At 41.7% G+C, this 13543-nt stretch overlaps 1 protein-coding gene across 2 annotated transcripts in view; it reads right to left on the reverse strand.

Moving 5' to 3' along the window:
* The window catches only part of Ttc27 (tetratricopeptide repeat domain 27), a 130917-nt gene that overhangs the window by 21594 nt on the left and 95780 nt on the right, over positions 1–13543 (reverse strand). For both annotated transcript variants that reach the window (XM_059248265.1, XM_059248264.1), the window contains exons 15-16: positions 9291–9343; positions 5027–5192 (exon numbers count right to left, since the gene is read on the reverse strand). In XM_059248265.1, the coding sequence (XP_059104248.1) occupies positions 5027–5192; positions 9291–9343 (219 nt within the window). The remainder of the gene's footprint in view (positions 1–5026; positions 5193–9290; positions 9344–13543) is intronic.

The following is a 13543-nucleotide window of genomic DNA, read 5'->3' on the forward strand; positions in this document are numbered from 1 at the left end:
CTTCCCCAAGAAACAGATACATGATCTTCCTATGTTATTTCTACAGCTGAATGTCTGAGGGTTCTCTATGGTGCTAATGAGGGTCATCTGACCTGGGCAAGTCGCTGGGTACCTAGAATTGACATTCTCAGTAATATGTTCCCATTACATCCAAATGTGCTTATCAAGCCAACAGCTCTAACAGCTGACACTCAGAGAGCATGCGATGCTGCTCAATGTGCTTCACGGACACTTCACAGAACAATTGCTTGGTCTCCGGTGCACACAGTAGGACTGCAGGAGGGCAGTCGCAAGAATCCAAAGAACCCATGACTGCTCCAAAAAACATTCAACTTTTAATGAAACTAATTACAAAGTTATTAAAAATATTCGTGCTTCAGGTCTGGAGAGATGGCTCAGTGGTTAAGAGCACTAGTTGCTCTTACAGAAGACTCAGGTTCAATTCCCAGTACCCTCACGGCAGCTCACAACCGCCTGTAAATCCAGTCTCAGGGGATCCACTGCCCTCTTGTGGCTTCCATGGGCACTGCATGCATGTGGTACACATACATGTGGACAAAACCCTCATACACATCAAAATAAATATTCATGCTTAAAAGTGTCACTCTATAAGAGAAAGTTTATATCACACCCTGTTATTGAGAATAATGGAATAATGAGAATAAAGAAATAATGAGAGGAAAAATAAGAATTTAAAATATTAACTGGGGGCTAGAGAGATGACATAGCAGTTAAGAGCACTGGCTGCTCTTCCAGAGTACCCTGGTTCAATTCCTAGCACCCACATGGCAGCTCACAACTGTCTATAACTCAAGTTCCAGAGGATCTGACACACTCACAGCAAGGCACATGAAAAATTAAAGAAAGAAAGAAAATCTAAACTGTTAACTGGCCATAGATATAAATAAAGTCTAATAATTTTATCGCATAAACAACAAATTTTCACAAAATTGTCCCACAGGACAATGGGCTAAGACATACATAGGATTACAAAATTGTGAATGGAAACCAGCACGATTTAGCTGTGGTTGAAAACGTTATATGAACCTGAGCATAGTGGCACATGCCTTTAATCCCAGCACTCAGTAGGCAGAGGTAGGTAGTTCAAGGCCAGCCTTGTCTATACAGTGACTTCCAGGACAGCCAGGGCTATGTAGAGAGACCCTACCCCCACCCCAAAAAAAGAAAAACAAAAAAAGAAATTTATATGATTAGAGGGCTGAGAAGTTATGAATACGGCCACTAAAACGTGTTTGAAAACTCCATTTAAGATGAAAGCTAAGGCTGGAGCTGTGGTTGTTCAATGGTCGGGCACGTGCCTGGCATGTTCAAGGCCCTGGGTCTGATCCTCAGCACCACAGGATGAGAGAGAGTTACAGCAGGTCAATGTGTGCTGGCAAAGTCATGCTTGAGATTTTTTTCTTTTTCTGGAAAATGCTTAAGTATACCCCTTTAATGTGTTTCTCGAGTCCTTTTCCTGTTACTTCTGTTACCTTTTATTTGTTAGCCAAATAAACAAGTCAGAGTTTTATCTTTAGAATCAAGTAATTACTCTCAGTGTTTTTGTTGGAACCTAGCACCGTGAGTCCCTTTCCTCTCGCCATGCACTCACAGACCAACATGGCAACATCAGCTCCACATCGTAACAAGTTGATTCATCCTGAGAGAGGGAGGCTCCAGAGCTGGTGATGAGTCAGAAAAGGAAACTCAAATAGCACCAATCCCATTCAGGGTTACACCTGCAGGAGACAGGAATCATCCAGACAAAACCTGTTTCTTTCTAAACAACTGTTCCACGTCTTCTTGCCTTTTTCTGAAATACTTGTGTCTCGGTTTTAGCATAATTGATATACCAAAGTCAATGAAAATCAGCATTACCTTGCTGACTTCATAACCCTTTCTGATATAAATGCCTTTTCAAAATTATCTTTAGATGGCTATTTTATTTGAACCATTAGTTCCTTTAAAATAAGGAAACTGACAGGGAGTGGAGACATACATACACCCACATTCCAGAGTCAGATATAGCCCATGAGAGCACACATCTACCCCACACAGCTGTGGTAAGAATTAAATGAGCTAATACGTGCGAAGTACCAGAATAGTGTCCAACCACAGCAGCGTTCAGTGAATGTAAGCTGTCACTTTACCATGTCCCATCTGACCTGTCCCTGTGTTCCTTAGAAAGCAGGGAAGAATGGCCGAGAACACAGGAAATTCCCCCTCCCCCATTTCCTGCTTAAAGATTATGGACCACACGAGTCCATCTCCTACTCTCTTCCAGGAGAAGGCTCTAGATTGGGCCGCTTCGATTCTCTTTAGAGAACTAGCCCCTTGATGTCAAGCATGAAAGGATGATCAGGACATTTCCTGGATCCTCAAAGCCAGTGAGCCTACGGTACTAGTCCTTGGTGGATTTGCAGATTACTGAGGGTTAAGGGACCGACCTAGAAGAGCAATCCCACGCACACCAGAAAGGAAGTGGATGAGAGACAAACCAGTGGCAAACAACAGCAGACAATGGTGTCAGACTGACCTAACACAGCCCCTTAGGGCCATTAAAGAGGAGATGGCGCCGGGCGGTGGTGGCGCATGCCTTTAATCCCAGCACTTGGGAGGCAGAGGCAGGTGGATCTTTGTGAGTTCAAGGCCAGCCTGGTCTACAGAGCGAGATCCAGGAAAGGCACCAAAACTACACAGAGAAGAAACCCTGTCTTGAAAAACCAAAAAAACAAAAAAACAAAAAAACAAAAAAAAAAAAAAAAAAAAAAAAAAAAAAAAAAAAAAAAAAAAAGAGGAGATGGCTTGGCCAAGCAGCCAGTGTGACTGACGAGCAGAACGCCACTGGAGACTGTCCATGTAAGTCTTAACAGGAAGCAGGGGAGTGTCTCACTTCCTTATGCATTGGTACATAAGTCTATCCAGCCTAGCCCCAGAGGACTCCACACCAAGATCTAGTGTGCCCGCTCCCCAGCCCCCACCCCCACTGCCACTTACTATCCTGTGAAGTTTTCCTCAGTTCTCTTAGGGGCTGGGGAGGTAGCTCATCAAGTGACTGCTTTGCAAGCACAGGACATGAGTTCGATCTTCAGCACCCACATAAAAAGCCAGACACAACAGTACACACCTATAAATCCAGGCCTCCAGGAGCAGAGACAGGAGGATCCCAAGGGCTTGTTAGCCAGTCCGTCTAGCCAAATCAGTAAGCTACAGGTTCAGGGAAAGACCCTGCCTCAAGAAGAAACTGTTTGCACAGACACAAACCCAGCAAGGTCCCTTTGTGCCCCGACTGTATTAGTTACTTCTGCAGTCACTATGACCAAGTCCCTGATGAAACAAGTTACGGAAGTAAGGTCTATGTTGGTTCACAGTTTCAAAGGACTGAAGTTCATCCAAGGACAGTGGGGAGGCACGGCATTTGTGGAGGAAAGAACGTGTGGCCGAGACACCTCACATAGCGCTGACCAGGAGGCAGAGAGAGCAGGCTGAACCAGAGGCTGATGTAACCTTTCAAGACCCACCCTTCATAACCCACTCCCACCTGCCTGTGCCCACTTCTTCAACACAGTGTTGCACGCTGTAGACACAGTGTTCAAAACACAAGCCCGGGGGCACATCTCCTACTCAACTCTACCAGTGACGGTCAAGCCCAGTGGGGCTCAGAGAGCAGTGACTTGAAAAGGATCAGGGCTGTGCAAGAAAATTAATCTCCAGTGTAAGACGGAAAATAATGTCAACTTGAATGACTTACACTTTCCGTGAGGCTTTAAACACAAGTTTCTAAAATCTTCCTTAGTCAAGAAAGACCTTAAAAACCACAGTTGAAATATACGAAATATAACTGCAGAAGAGTGGGTTGTAATATATGAGATCTGTCCCGAGCATCCTCTGTGCCCTGTGCCAAGGCACAAAGTGTGCAGGAGGAGAAAGCCGTAAGCCAGTGCTCTGTCTGTCACTGAGCCACACTCTCAGCCTGGCTTGCATTTAAAGTAAGCTCTACACTCTAACTACAATTCCTTCTTACAATGACAATATTTACAATGAGAAGATGTGGATGAAACGGAGAGGATGAGGAGGAGGACCGACTGAAAGTTAGGATCTCTCCTCTGTGTGGAAAATTCTACCTGAAGTTATAGATTTTCCCAGTGAACTACATGGAACCAAAAGCCTTCAAGCTAACTTGGCAATTACATAGTTATGCTTTCAAGACATGTACATGAGCCAAACCCAGGGGTGTTAAAACAGGACTGTGATAAGCTGTGTTTAGAACTGGAGTATTTATGCCATGAGATTGGCAAGGTATTATCGTATATCAGATATTATTTCTGTGTTCATTTGTTTGATATTGTTTTTATAAATTCAAACCCATCATTTGAAATAGCACATGTTGACTGTTAGAAGAGCTAAAGAATAAAGTGCTGTTTTCTAGCCCTCTGATGCCCTAACCCATAAACTCCTGAGTATTTTCTCTTTGTACACCGCCTTCCATTGTCATTCAACCCAAAGGTCTTGTTTATCTTATGCTACCAGACAGCAAACACTGTGGCTGCAAATCTGCAATACTTTCTTCAAGAATAACTTCATCCAACCAGAGAGACCCTCTCTTCAGTGCCGTAAACAAAATGCTACCATTATCTCTATATTGTTCAAACCTTGGGAAGCATGTAGCAAGTGCTGTGTGAACGCATACAGAATTGACTCCCACTATTACAAACCACAGAAGGCCCGGAGTTACCCAAAGTAGTAAGTAATGCAAAGGACTTGTATTTCAGCTCTGCATACTGACAGTACATATGTACCCAGATATGCAAAACTGAGCTGCAGGAATACTGTGTATGACTGCACCAATACACTTAACATCGAATGGCAGGATCTGTAAGTAACTGGAAATGGATGACTAAAGAACAGAAATGCAGTTTACATATACTATATGTGTTTAACATTCAAGAAAACAACTTTTATCACAGAGTAGAAAAATCAGTATAAAGAAAGCACAGACTGAACTAACAAAATGTGAATCTCCTACCTGGGTATCTTTGTATTTGTCTCGTAGGTCCAGGAGCCGGTGGTAAGCTTTAATGGCTTCTGCAAACTCCCCGACGTCGGTGCTGGTGAGAATATAGTTTTCCCAGATTTGCCAGTGTTCGTAGTTACATTTGAGAGCTTCTTGTAAAGTTCTAAAAGCTTTGACTCTGTGGGAGGTCAGATTTTAAAGAAAGGAACAATGAAGTCTTATGAACATGAATGTGAATGGCCACTCTTTAATTGCTTGTATCATACATCACTTGGGAGTCAGAACCCAAATAATAACACAAAGCCACCAAGTTCCCTGTATGGTTCAATAAGGATATGAGGGACACACAGCACTCTATGGAAATATGTCTTCCCTTATTTATTTACTGCTAACAAGGACATTATAACACATAACATCAATCTCAATACTGCCCCACGAAAAGGCTGATTCAAGTTCCAGACTCCAACCTAGAGTGGCCTACTATGTGTGGCTGTAATCCTGCAAGACAGACAGAGGGAAGCACACAGGTGGGCAAGACAGATGTGAGGTCAAAACAAAACACAGGCTCCTCACCCTCTAAATAAACCTACAAAACAAAACTATACAACCTGGCGGGGGTGGGGGGTGGCCCTACACAAAGATGGGACAGTCAACAAAGCTGCCCAACAGGACATAAACTTACTAAAATTAAGGTTAATTTTTAAAAACTAATTATTTTGTTGTTGTTGTTGCTGTCATTTTATGTGTGTGGGTATTATGCCTCTATGTATGTCTGTTCACCATAAATATGCCTGATGCCTGTGGAGACCCAAAGAGGAGAACAGATCCCCTGGAAATGGAGTTACAGATGGCTGTGAGCTGCCACCTGGGCACTAGGAATTGAATCTAGGTCCTCTGGATGAGCAGCCAGTGTGCCCTTAACCACTGAACCATCACTCTAGACCCTGAGCTATAGTTAAGTAGTCTATCAAAAACAGGAGACCATAGGACTAGAACAAGGGGTGTTAAGCTGAGCAGTGGTAGCGCACACCTTTAATCCCAGCACTCAGGAGGCAGAAGCAGGTAGATCTCTGAGTTCGAGGCCAGCCTGGTCAACAGAGTGAGTTCCAGGACAACCAGAGCTGTTACACAAAGAAACCTTGTCTTGAAAAAACAAAACAAGCCGGGTGGTAGTGGTGAACGCCTTTAATCCTAGCACTCGGGAGGCAGAGCCAGGCAGATCTCTGTGAGTTCAAGGCCAGCCTGGGCTACAGAGCGAGATCCAGGAAAGGCTCCAAAACTACAGAGAAACCCTGTCTCGAAAAAACAAAACAAACCAAGAAGGCAGAGGTGGGGTGTGTGCAAAAGGACTCACATGACATAAAAACATAAAGGAGGCTACTTGGACAGACAGAGGGGGAAGAGGGAACAGAGAGAGAAAAAAAAATTTGTTCAAAAAATTGCATAATGAAATCTCATTCTTTGTATGCTAGAAATATTTTTTTTAAAAAGTAAACTATGAAGCCTTTGAATATATTTGTTTCAAAACTGACACAGACAAGGCAGTGATTTACAACAGGAGACAGTAAAACAAAACCAGGTAGAAACAGAGCAAGACCAAAGAAATGTGAACAAAAAACAACTAGCAATTTCAGAGCTGAAAGAAACATTAAAATAAGCAAAGCTTAATGTGCATCTAAAACCAGCCTGCACGTAATTCAAGAGAAAATTGGTGAACTGGAAAAGAATAGTGAGGAGTCTGCCAAAATTCAGATTAACACATGGATGAAGAGTGAGGAAACAAGGAAGAACGAGCTAAGACTTAGATATACATCTGACAGAAATTCCAGAGTAAAGGAATGCAAGCAAATGGCAGGATGCTACGGATCAAAGATCGGGGCTGAACATTTTTCCAAGCAAAGATCTAAATTCTTTGATCAAAAAAGCACATTGCATATTCTAAGCAACGTGAAGATATCCTAATAGTTTACAAAAGAATAACAACTGGGAAACAGTGGGTATTTTATCAGCAACAAGAGGACAGAAAACAATAAAATGTGTACTACTTCTAACATGCTGAGTGAAATGAACAGTTAACCTAAAGTTTTATAACCAGCTAAACTTGCCACTCAAAAGGAAATGCAAAATCAAACATATTTAAATATACAAGAATGGGGTATTACTGACTGATCCTAATTTGAAGAACCACTAAAGGATCCTTTCTTGCAAAAAAAACGGATTTCAAGAAAAGAAAAGAAAGGAAAGGGAAGGGAAGGGAAGGGAAGGGAAGGGAAGGGAAGGGAAGGGAAGGGAAGGGAAGGGAAGGGAAGGGAAGGGAAGGAAAGGAAAGGAAAGTTTTTCAAAAATCAAGCTAACTGTTTGTTTGTATGGACTCTCCCCTACCCCTTTACTTCATTCTACCCCTTACCACTGTCTCCCATGTGACAGCAACTATTTTCAACAACTGGTGGGCTGAGATTCCTCAGCTCTTCCACAACAAAGAGGTGGGTATAAAGTCATCTTCCTGGAGAGCAACTCAATAGACAACAACCAACACCACAAGGAGATCTATCTGTATGCCCCCCAATCTCAGGCTCCTGAGGGGTGAGAGTGGGGAGCTGGCTTTGTCTAAAAGCACTCATCTTGCAAGCACAAGAATCTGAGTTGACCCCCAAAACCCACACAAAAATAACAGATGCTCTTGAAGAGGACCCAGGTTCTGTTCCCAGCATTCACACAGCAGCTCACAACTAGAACTCCAGTTCCAGGGGTTCCAATGCCCTCTTCTAGCCTTTGTGGGCACCAGGAATGCACATGGTACATATACATACATGCAAGCAAAGACTCATACACATAGAGTAAAAATAATTGAATCTTAAAAAAAGAAAAAAGCCTCACTACATAAGGATTATCTAGGCTCTTAGAAAAAACTAACAAGATCCCACTACAACCAAGACACCCATTACCCTAGAGCAACAGGTATCCGGTAAGCATTAGCACAGTGCATTTTAATCAAGAACATAGTATTATTTTGAAGAGATTGGTAGAACAAACTGAAACTATTTATGTCGACTGCTATCTAAGAGCAGAGGAAACATTTCATGATCTCAATATAAAATGGTCTTGATAGCTTCACAAGTATCTTGTGACTCCACAGCAGATACCAAGCCTGAAAATAAGGCTAAGTAAAAATGGAAAGACCCTTTCATTACTGCATTAAAGCTCTGGCGACAGCAGCTCTTGGTTCTTCCATTTCCTTCGCTTTCCACAGCCAGTCCACAGCCACTGGGCTGTTGTGTTTGGCGTCCGCCCTTTCTTTTTCCACTCTAGTTCGCTCAGGCCTGGATTGTTTAACTGGCTCCCCAGCTTCCAGCTCCCTCTCTACTCTGCCTCATACAGAGATGGGGGCTCTCCTGATGCAGAGCCGCCAAAGTTTCTCTCTCTGGTGGTTTCCTACCGACATCTCAAATTATTCCCAACAGGATGGTCTCCACTTGCTGGTCAGCGTTAGAAGATACAGTAAGTTGAGTGTGGCCCTTTTCTATCCTTCTCTTTCGCTGGAGAGCTCACTTACTCTACAGCTGGACTACTTGACTTCACCTCCTAAAATAATTCACTCAATTATGTCACTCTACATTTGGCCACATCACTTCCTTTTCCTAAACAGTGTCCTCTATCCTTTCCACGTGTCCTTCAAAGCTAGCTTCAGTATAGGACAAGCACCTTTGGGCCAGGCTCACAGACCTTCCTTTCTGAGGTCTTCACAGGACTAACAAGTTCCTGACACACATGCACCAGGCGAGCAGACAGCACCTACTTTATCACAGCCCCTTTGCATTCTCATCTGATATTCACCACATATAGCTTGTGTCACTAATCAGCTCTGAAAACAATATTGCAGACTGATTTATTTCTTAAATCTACATCTCCAGAAGAATAGGGTCATGTTTATACTTTATAAAAATGTCTAAGACAAGCAATTAATAAGAAAACTACCAGTTGAGTTTGTTTTTATCATGTCATGAAATTTATGGTGAAAAACTCTGGTGGCAAGTAACAATTTTAAGGATATTTCTTTATTCTATTATTCATAATGTCTACTTCATTACACAATAAATGTTTTCAAGAAATAACTATACAATTAGAATTCAAGGTTCACTAAGTTACTCTAACTTATATACAAGGGTAGGAAAAAAGAGGAAAAAAGCTAGACACAGATTTTAAATATTCAGTTGGAGAAAAATCTTACTAATTTGAGGGGGAAACCAAGTTCTTCACATTGGACTCGTGTACTTACTTTTGTTTCAATCGAATATAAGAAGTGGATAAATTGTTCCAAGCCTCAGCATTCTGAAATAATGGATAATCCAGTTAGAGACTGTTCTTAGGTAAGACATTTGCTAAAATTAAATACAACCCATTTTCCTAGTCTGATATGTACTCTTAAAAAACAAAAAACAAAAAACAAAAAACAAAAAAAACCCACAACTTTCAAAAATGTATTCGAAAGAAAAAAAAACGGCATAAAGTTAAATTAAACTTTATTTTTATGGCTTACAAAAGAAATAAAAAAAACCAATGACATGGGTATCACAGCACAGATTCAGATCAGTTAAATTTTTATTTTCAAATTTTGACATATAAAATTGTTGGAAAATTTACAATATAATTTAACTAATATGTCTATATTTATTATTATTCAAGTAAAATCAAGGCTTACATAAATATTGATTCTAGTAAGAATGTTATGAATTTTACTTTGTTCTATTTTCTTAATAAAATATAGCTCTTAACTGCCACACATAGGATTTTAAAGTTAAATGGTACTGACTGCCCTTTCCAGATGTGGCAAAGCTAGGGCCTGGCTTGCCTTCTCACCATAAAAACCTACAGTGTAGACAAAATAAGCCCTGTGTGCAGAGTTGGATACAGCAGCACAGGAGTGACCCTGCAGAGAGGGGAAGGCGCTCAGGGGTCTCAGCAGGCCGTGCAGCTGCTGTCTCTGGCACACTCGGGGCTCCCACCCAGACAGGCAGACACTGTCACAGCACACCAAGTCCCCTGAGATGAAGGAAGGGACCAGACTATAGGGCTGAGAAGGCAAATGCAATCTACAGCAAAACACTATGGAAGAAAGGTAAAGAGCAAGTTCTAGAAAGTTCAGTAAGCATCCCCAAGGCTAAGCAATAAGCTTTACTACACCACTAGACTTTCTGAGGCCTGAAAAAAAATCAGCTGACTGCCAAAATGCTTCGTGCTGAATGAAGATTCTGGAAATCATACAGTGCCAGAAGTTTCAAGTTCTGACCAAGCAGGAGTAGAGTTCTTACTGTCTAACCATGGCATTCAACTCATCCAAGAAACCTTACCTCCTAACAGGACTATTATAACCTAGAAAACAACAGCCCGAATCTATTCTAACAAAGCTTAATTCACGATAATCCACAAGCAAATTAACTGAATGCCAAAGTAAAACTCAGTCTTCCAGAGGGAAAATAAGGAAACGCAGAGACTTAACAACCATACACAATGTGTAGGGCAAAACAAAAGAGAGGTCAGAGCCAGGTGTGGGGGTAAATCCCAGCACTCAGGAGGTAGAGGCTGAGGACAGTAAGCCTGAGGTCAGCCTGGACTATACTACCAAGTTCAAGGCCAGCATGAACTATGTAGTAAGATACTGTCTCAAACAAAGAGAGAGAAATAAAGATGACTGGCAGATAGCCAGGAGTAAGGGAGGGAGGGAGTGAGAGGGAGGGAGGAAGAGGAGAGAGAAAGAAGGGAAGAGGACCAAATAAATTGGTAAAGATGCAAAGAGGTGGAAAAATCTCACCTATAACCAAAGATGGATAAAAACGAAAATAGAACAAACTATGCAAGAGCTGTTGGCATAAGCAGAAAAGGACTTGATAATGGTTAATAAAGTTCATCCAAAGACTTAGAAAACAGGATCACAACTAGTGGAAGGTTGGGGACCGAGTGCATGCCAAATGTTGAAAGGACCAAGGAAAATGCGTCACCTGCACTGTCTTTCATCCAACTAGTCCAAGGGATGCTCTGCATAGCCTGCTGGGAATCACAGAAGGAGAGCATCTCCCACCCAAGGCCGAGCAATGGGAAGTGCGAAGAGGGAACCATGCCAGGCATCGTAAGAATATAAAATACTCAGAGTGCCAGAAAGAAAGAAAAGAAAAAAAAAGAGGCCAGGGCAACCCAGTCAGAGTGTGCAGCATGTGTGAGGCCCTAAATTCAATTCTTATCACCACAAAGCCAGAAGGATAAACAGTACAAAAAACAATAGCTGAAGATTCCCAAATTTGATGAAACTTAAAGTCCATAAACCCCCAAAAATGTTAAGTCCCCAAGAAAAACACATGAAGAAAGAAAATCATACCAATACTGCTTTTTAAAATAGGTCAAGCCGGACGGTGGTGGCGCACGCCTTTAATCCCAGCACTCGGGAGACAGAGGCAGGTGGATCTCTGTGAGTTTAAGGCCAGCCTGGTCTACACAGAGAGTTTCAGGACAACAAAGGCTACACAGAAAACCCCTGTCTCAAAAAACCAAACTAAAACAAAAAAAGAACAATCATAGAGGCAGATATAATAAAGAGACAGTATATATAAGAAGGGAAATATGTCCAAAGGATAAAAAAGTTAAATAATATACTACAAAATAAAATTTAAACCCAGCAGTACTTATAACAGGATCAAGCAACCTCAATTCGGGCTTACATCTTAAATAAATTACAAATTATGTCCACACAAAGATTTGTATGTCATAGCAGGACTATTCACTCACTCTACTGCAGTAAAAATGACACAAAGATCCTTCAACAGGATGAGGCATGCACACACACTATTGATGCCACAAAGCATTAAAAAGACATGTGCTATTATTATAACTAACAGCACACAAAACCTGAACTGCATCCCACGTGAAAGAATCTGAACAAGTGAGTCCCAAGTGTACAGGCTAACTAATCTGAAGGTATGGAAGAGCATTCGGAGAAAAACTTCAGCATAGCTACTGGGGACACAGAGGAGGGAGTTCATGGTGACAGGAGGGAGGACATGGGGGAGGTTCTGGGGGCAATGGAGTCTTACGTCTCATTTTTCAAACCTGTCCAAACTGTTCATTTGAGACTTGCATGCAGTCTTTAAGTTATAATGCACTTAAAGGACGAAAAAGAAAATGAAGGCAGGTGGCATGTGGTTACTATTTCAAATATACAATTTGCTATGCATTTGAGATGAAAGATGGACTCTGAAAATCAGGAGTCCATTAAGCAAATGCCTGTTATCAATATGATCTTCCTTGTTTTCATTAGAACCAAGTCACTGTAGCAATTTAGACATTTATAAAAGCTAACTGCAGAGGCTACAAAGATGGATGATTGCACTTGAGTTCAGAAGCCCAGATGCTTGTGAAAAGCCTAGGGTGGTGATTTGTGTCTGGACCCCTGCACTGGGAGACATAAAGAGGGGTCTCTAGGGCTGGTGGCCAGCCAGTCTAGTCAGTCAGTGAGCTCCAGGCTCAGTGAGAGACCCTGCCTCAAAAAAGTAAGTGAAGAATGATAGAAACGTTTGATGCTAATTTATGACCTCTACATATTCACACAAAGGTACATACACACTCATACATGTAATGCCCCCCAACACACACACACACACACACACACACACACACACACAGAGTGAGAAAGAGAGATCAAACCAACTATAGTAGGTTATATGCACTCTGAAAGACTAAATGTGATGATTTAGAAAGCTGGAGAATCCATTGTGAACAGTATCAAACATCTGAAACATGATCTGCCATCATAATCTTTAATTTTGTTCATAATTTCCATGGAAGTTTTCTGTGGAACACTGACAGTAATACTCTAAAGAATGAAATAAGATGCACAAGGGCTTGGGTTTGATTCCTAATGCAGGAACATACTTCTGTCATAGACTATTTGCATCATGTGTTTAAGGGAAGGGAGAAGGGAAAGAAGATAGAAAAGAGAAAAAAAAGGAAGCAGGGGTTAGCAAGATGCTTCAGCAGGTCAAGGTGCTTGATGCCAGGCCTAACAACTTGAGTTCAATCACTGAGACCCACAAGGTAGAAGAAGAAAATCAACTCCACAGGATATCCTCTGACTTTACACATGCATGCATGTCATGCACATTCTCCCCAACACACAAAGAGGTAGGGAGGGAGGGGAGAGGGAGGGAGGGGAGAAAGTCAGTATTAGAAAAAGGTAGAAAGAAAGCAAGTTTTAGGTTTCCACACTCACAGTAGTAATACCGAGGTGCAGATTAAATGAAACCCTTATCAATACCTCTTATACATTTATTTGTTTGTTTGTTTGTTTGTTTGTTTTATGCCTGCAGAAGTTGATGTTAAAACTCAACATGAAAATTAAGGAACCCTGAATAGCCAAAACCATCATGAAAAAGAACCAAGTATGAGGGTTCACACTCACCATTCTTAAACTCCATCTCGAAGCTTTTGTGAGTGGTGCTAGCACTCACAGATGATATAGCTGATGGAATCTAATTGGCAGTC

The sequence above is a fragment of the Peromyscus eremicus genome, chromosome 22, assembly GCF_949786415.1.
Source record: "Peromyscus eremicus chromosome 22, PerEre_H2_v1, whole genome shotgun sequence".
NCBI classification, from domain to species: domain Eukaryota; kingdom Metazoa; phylum Chordata; class Mammalia; order Rodentia; family Cricetidae; genus Peromyscus; species Peromyscus eremicus.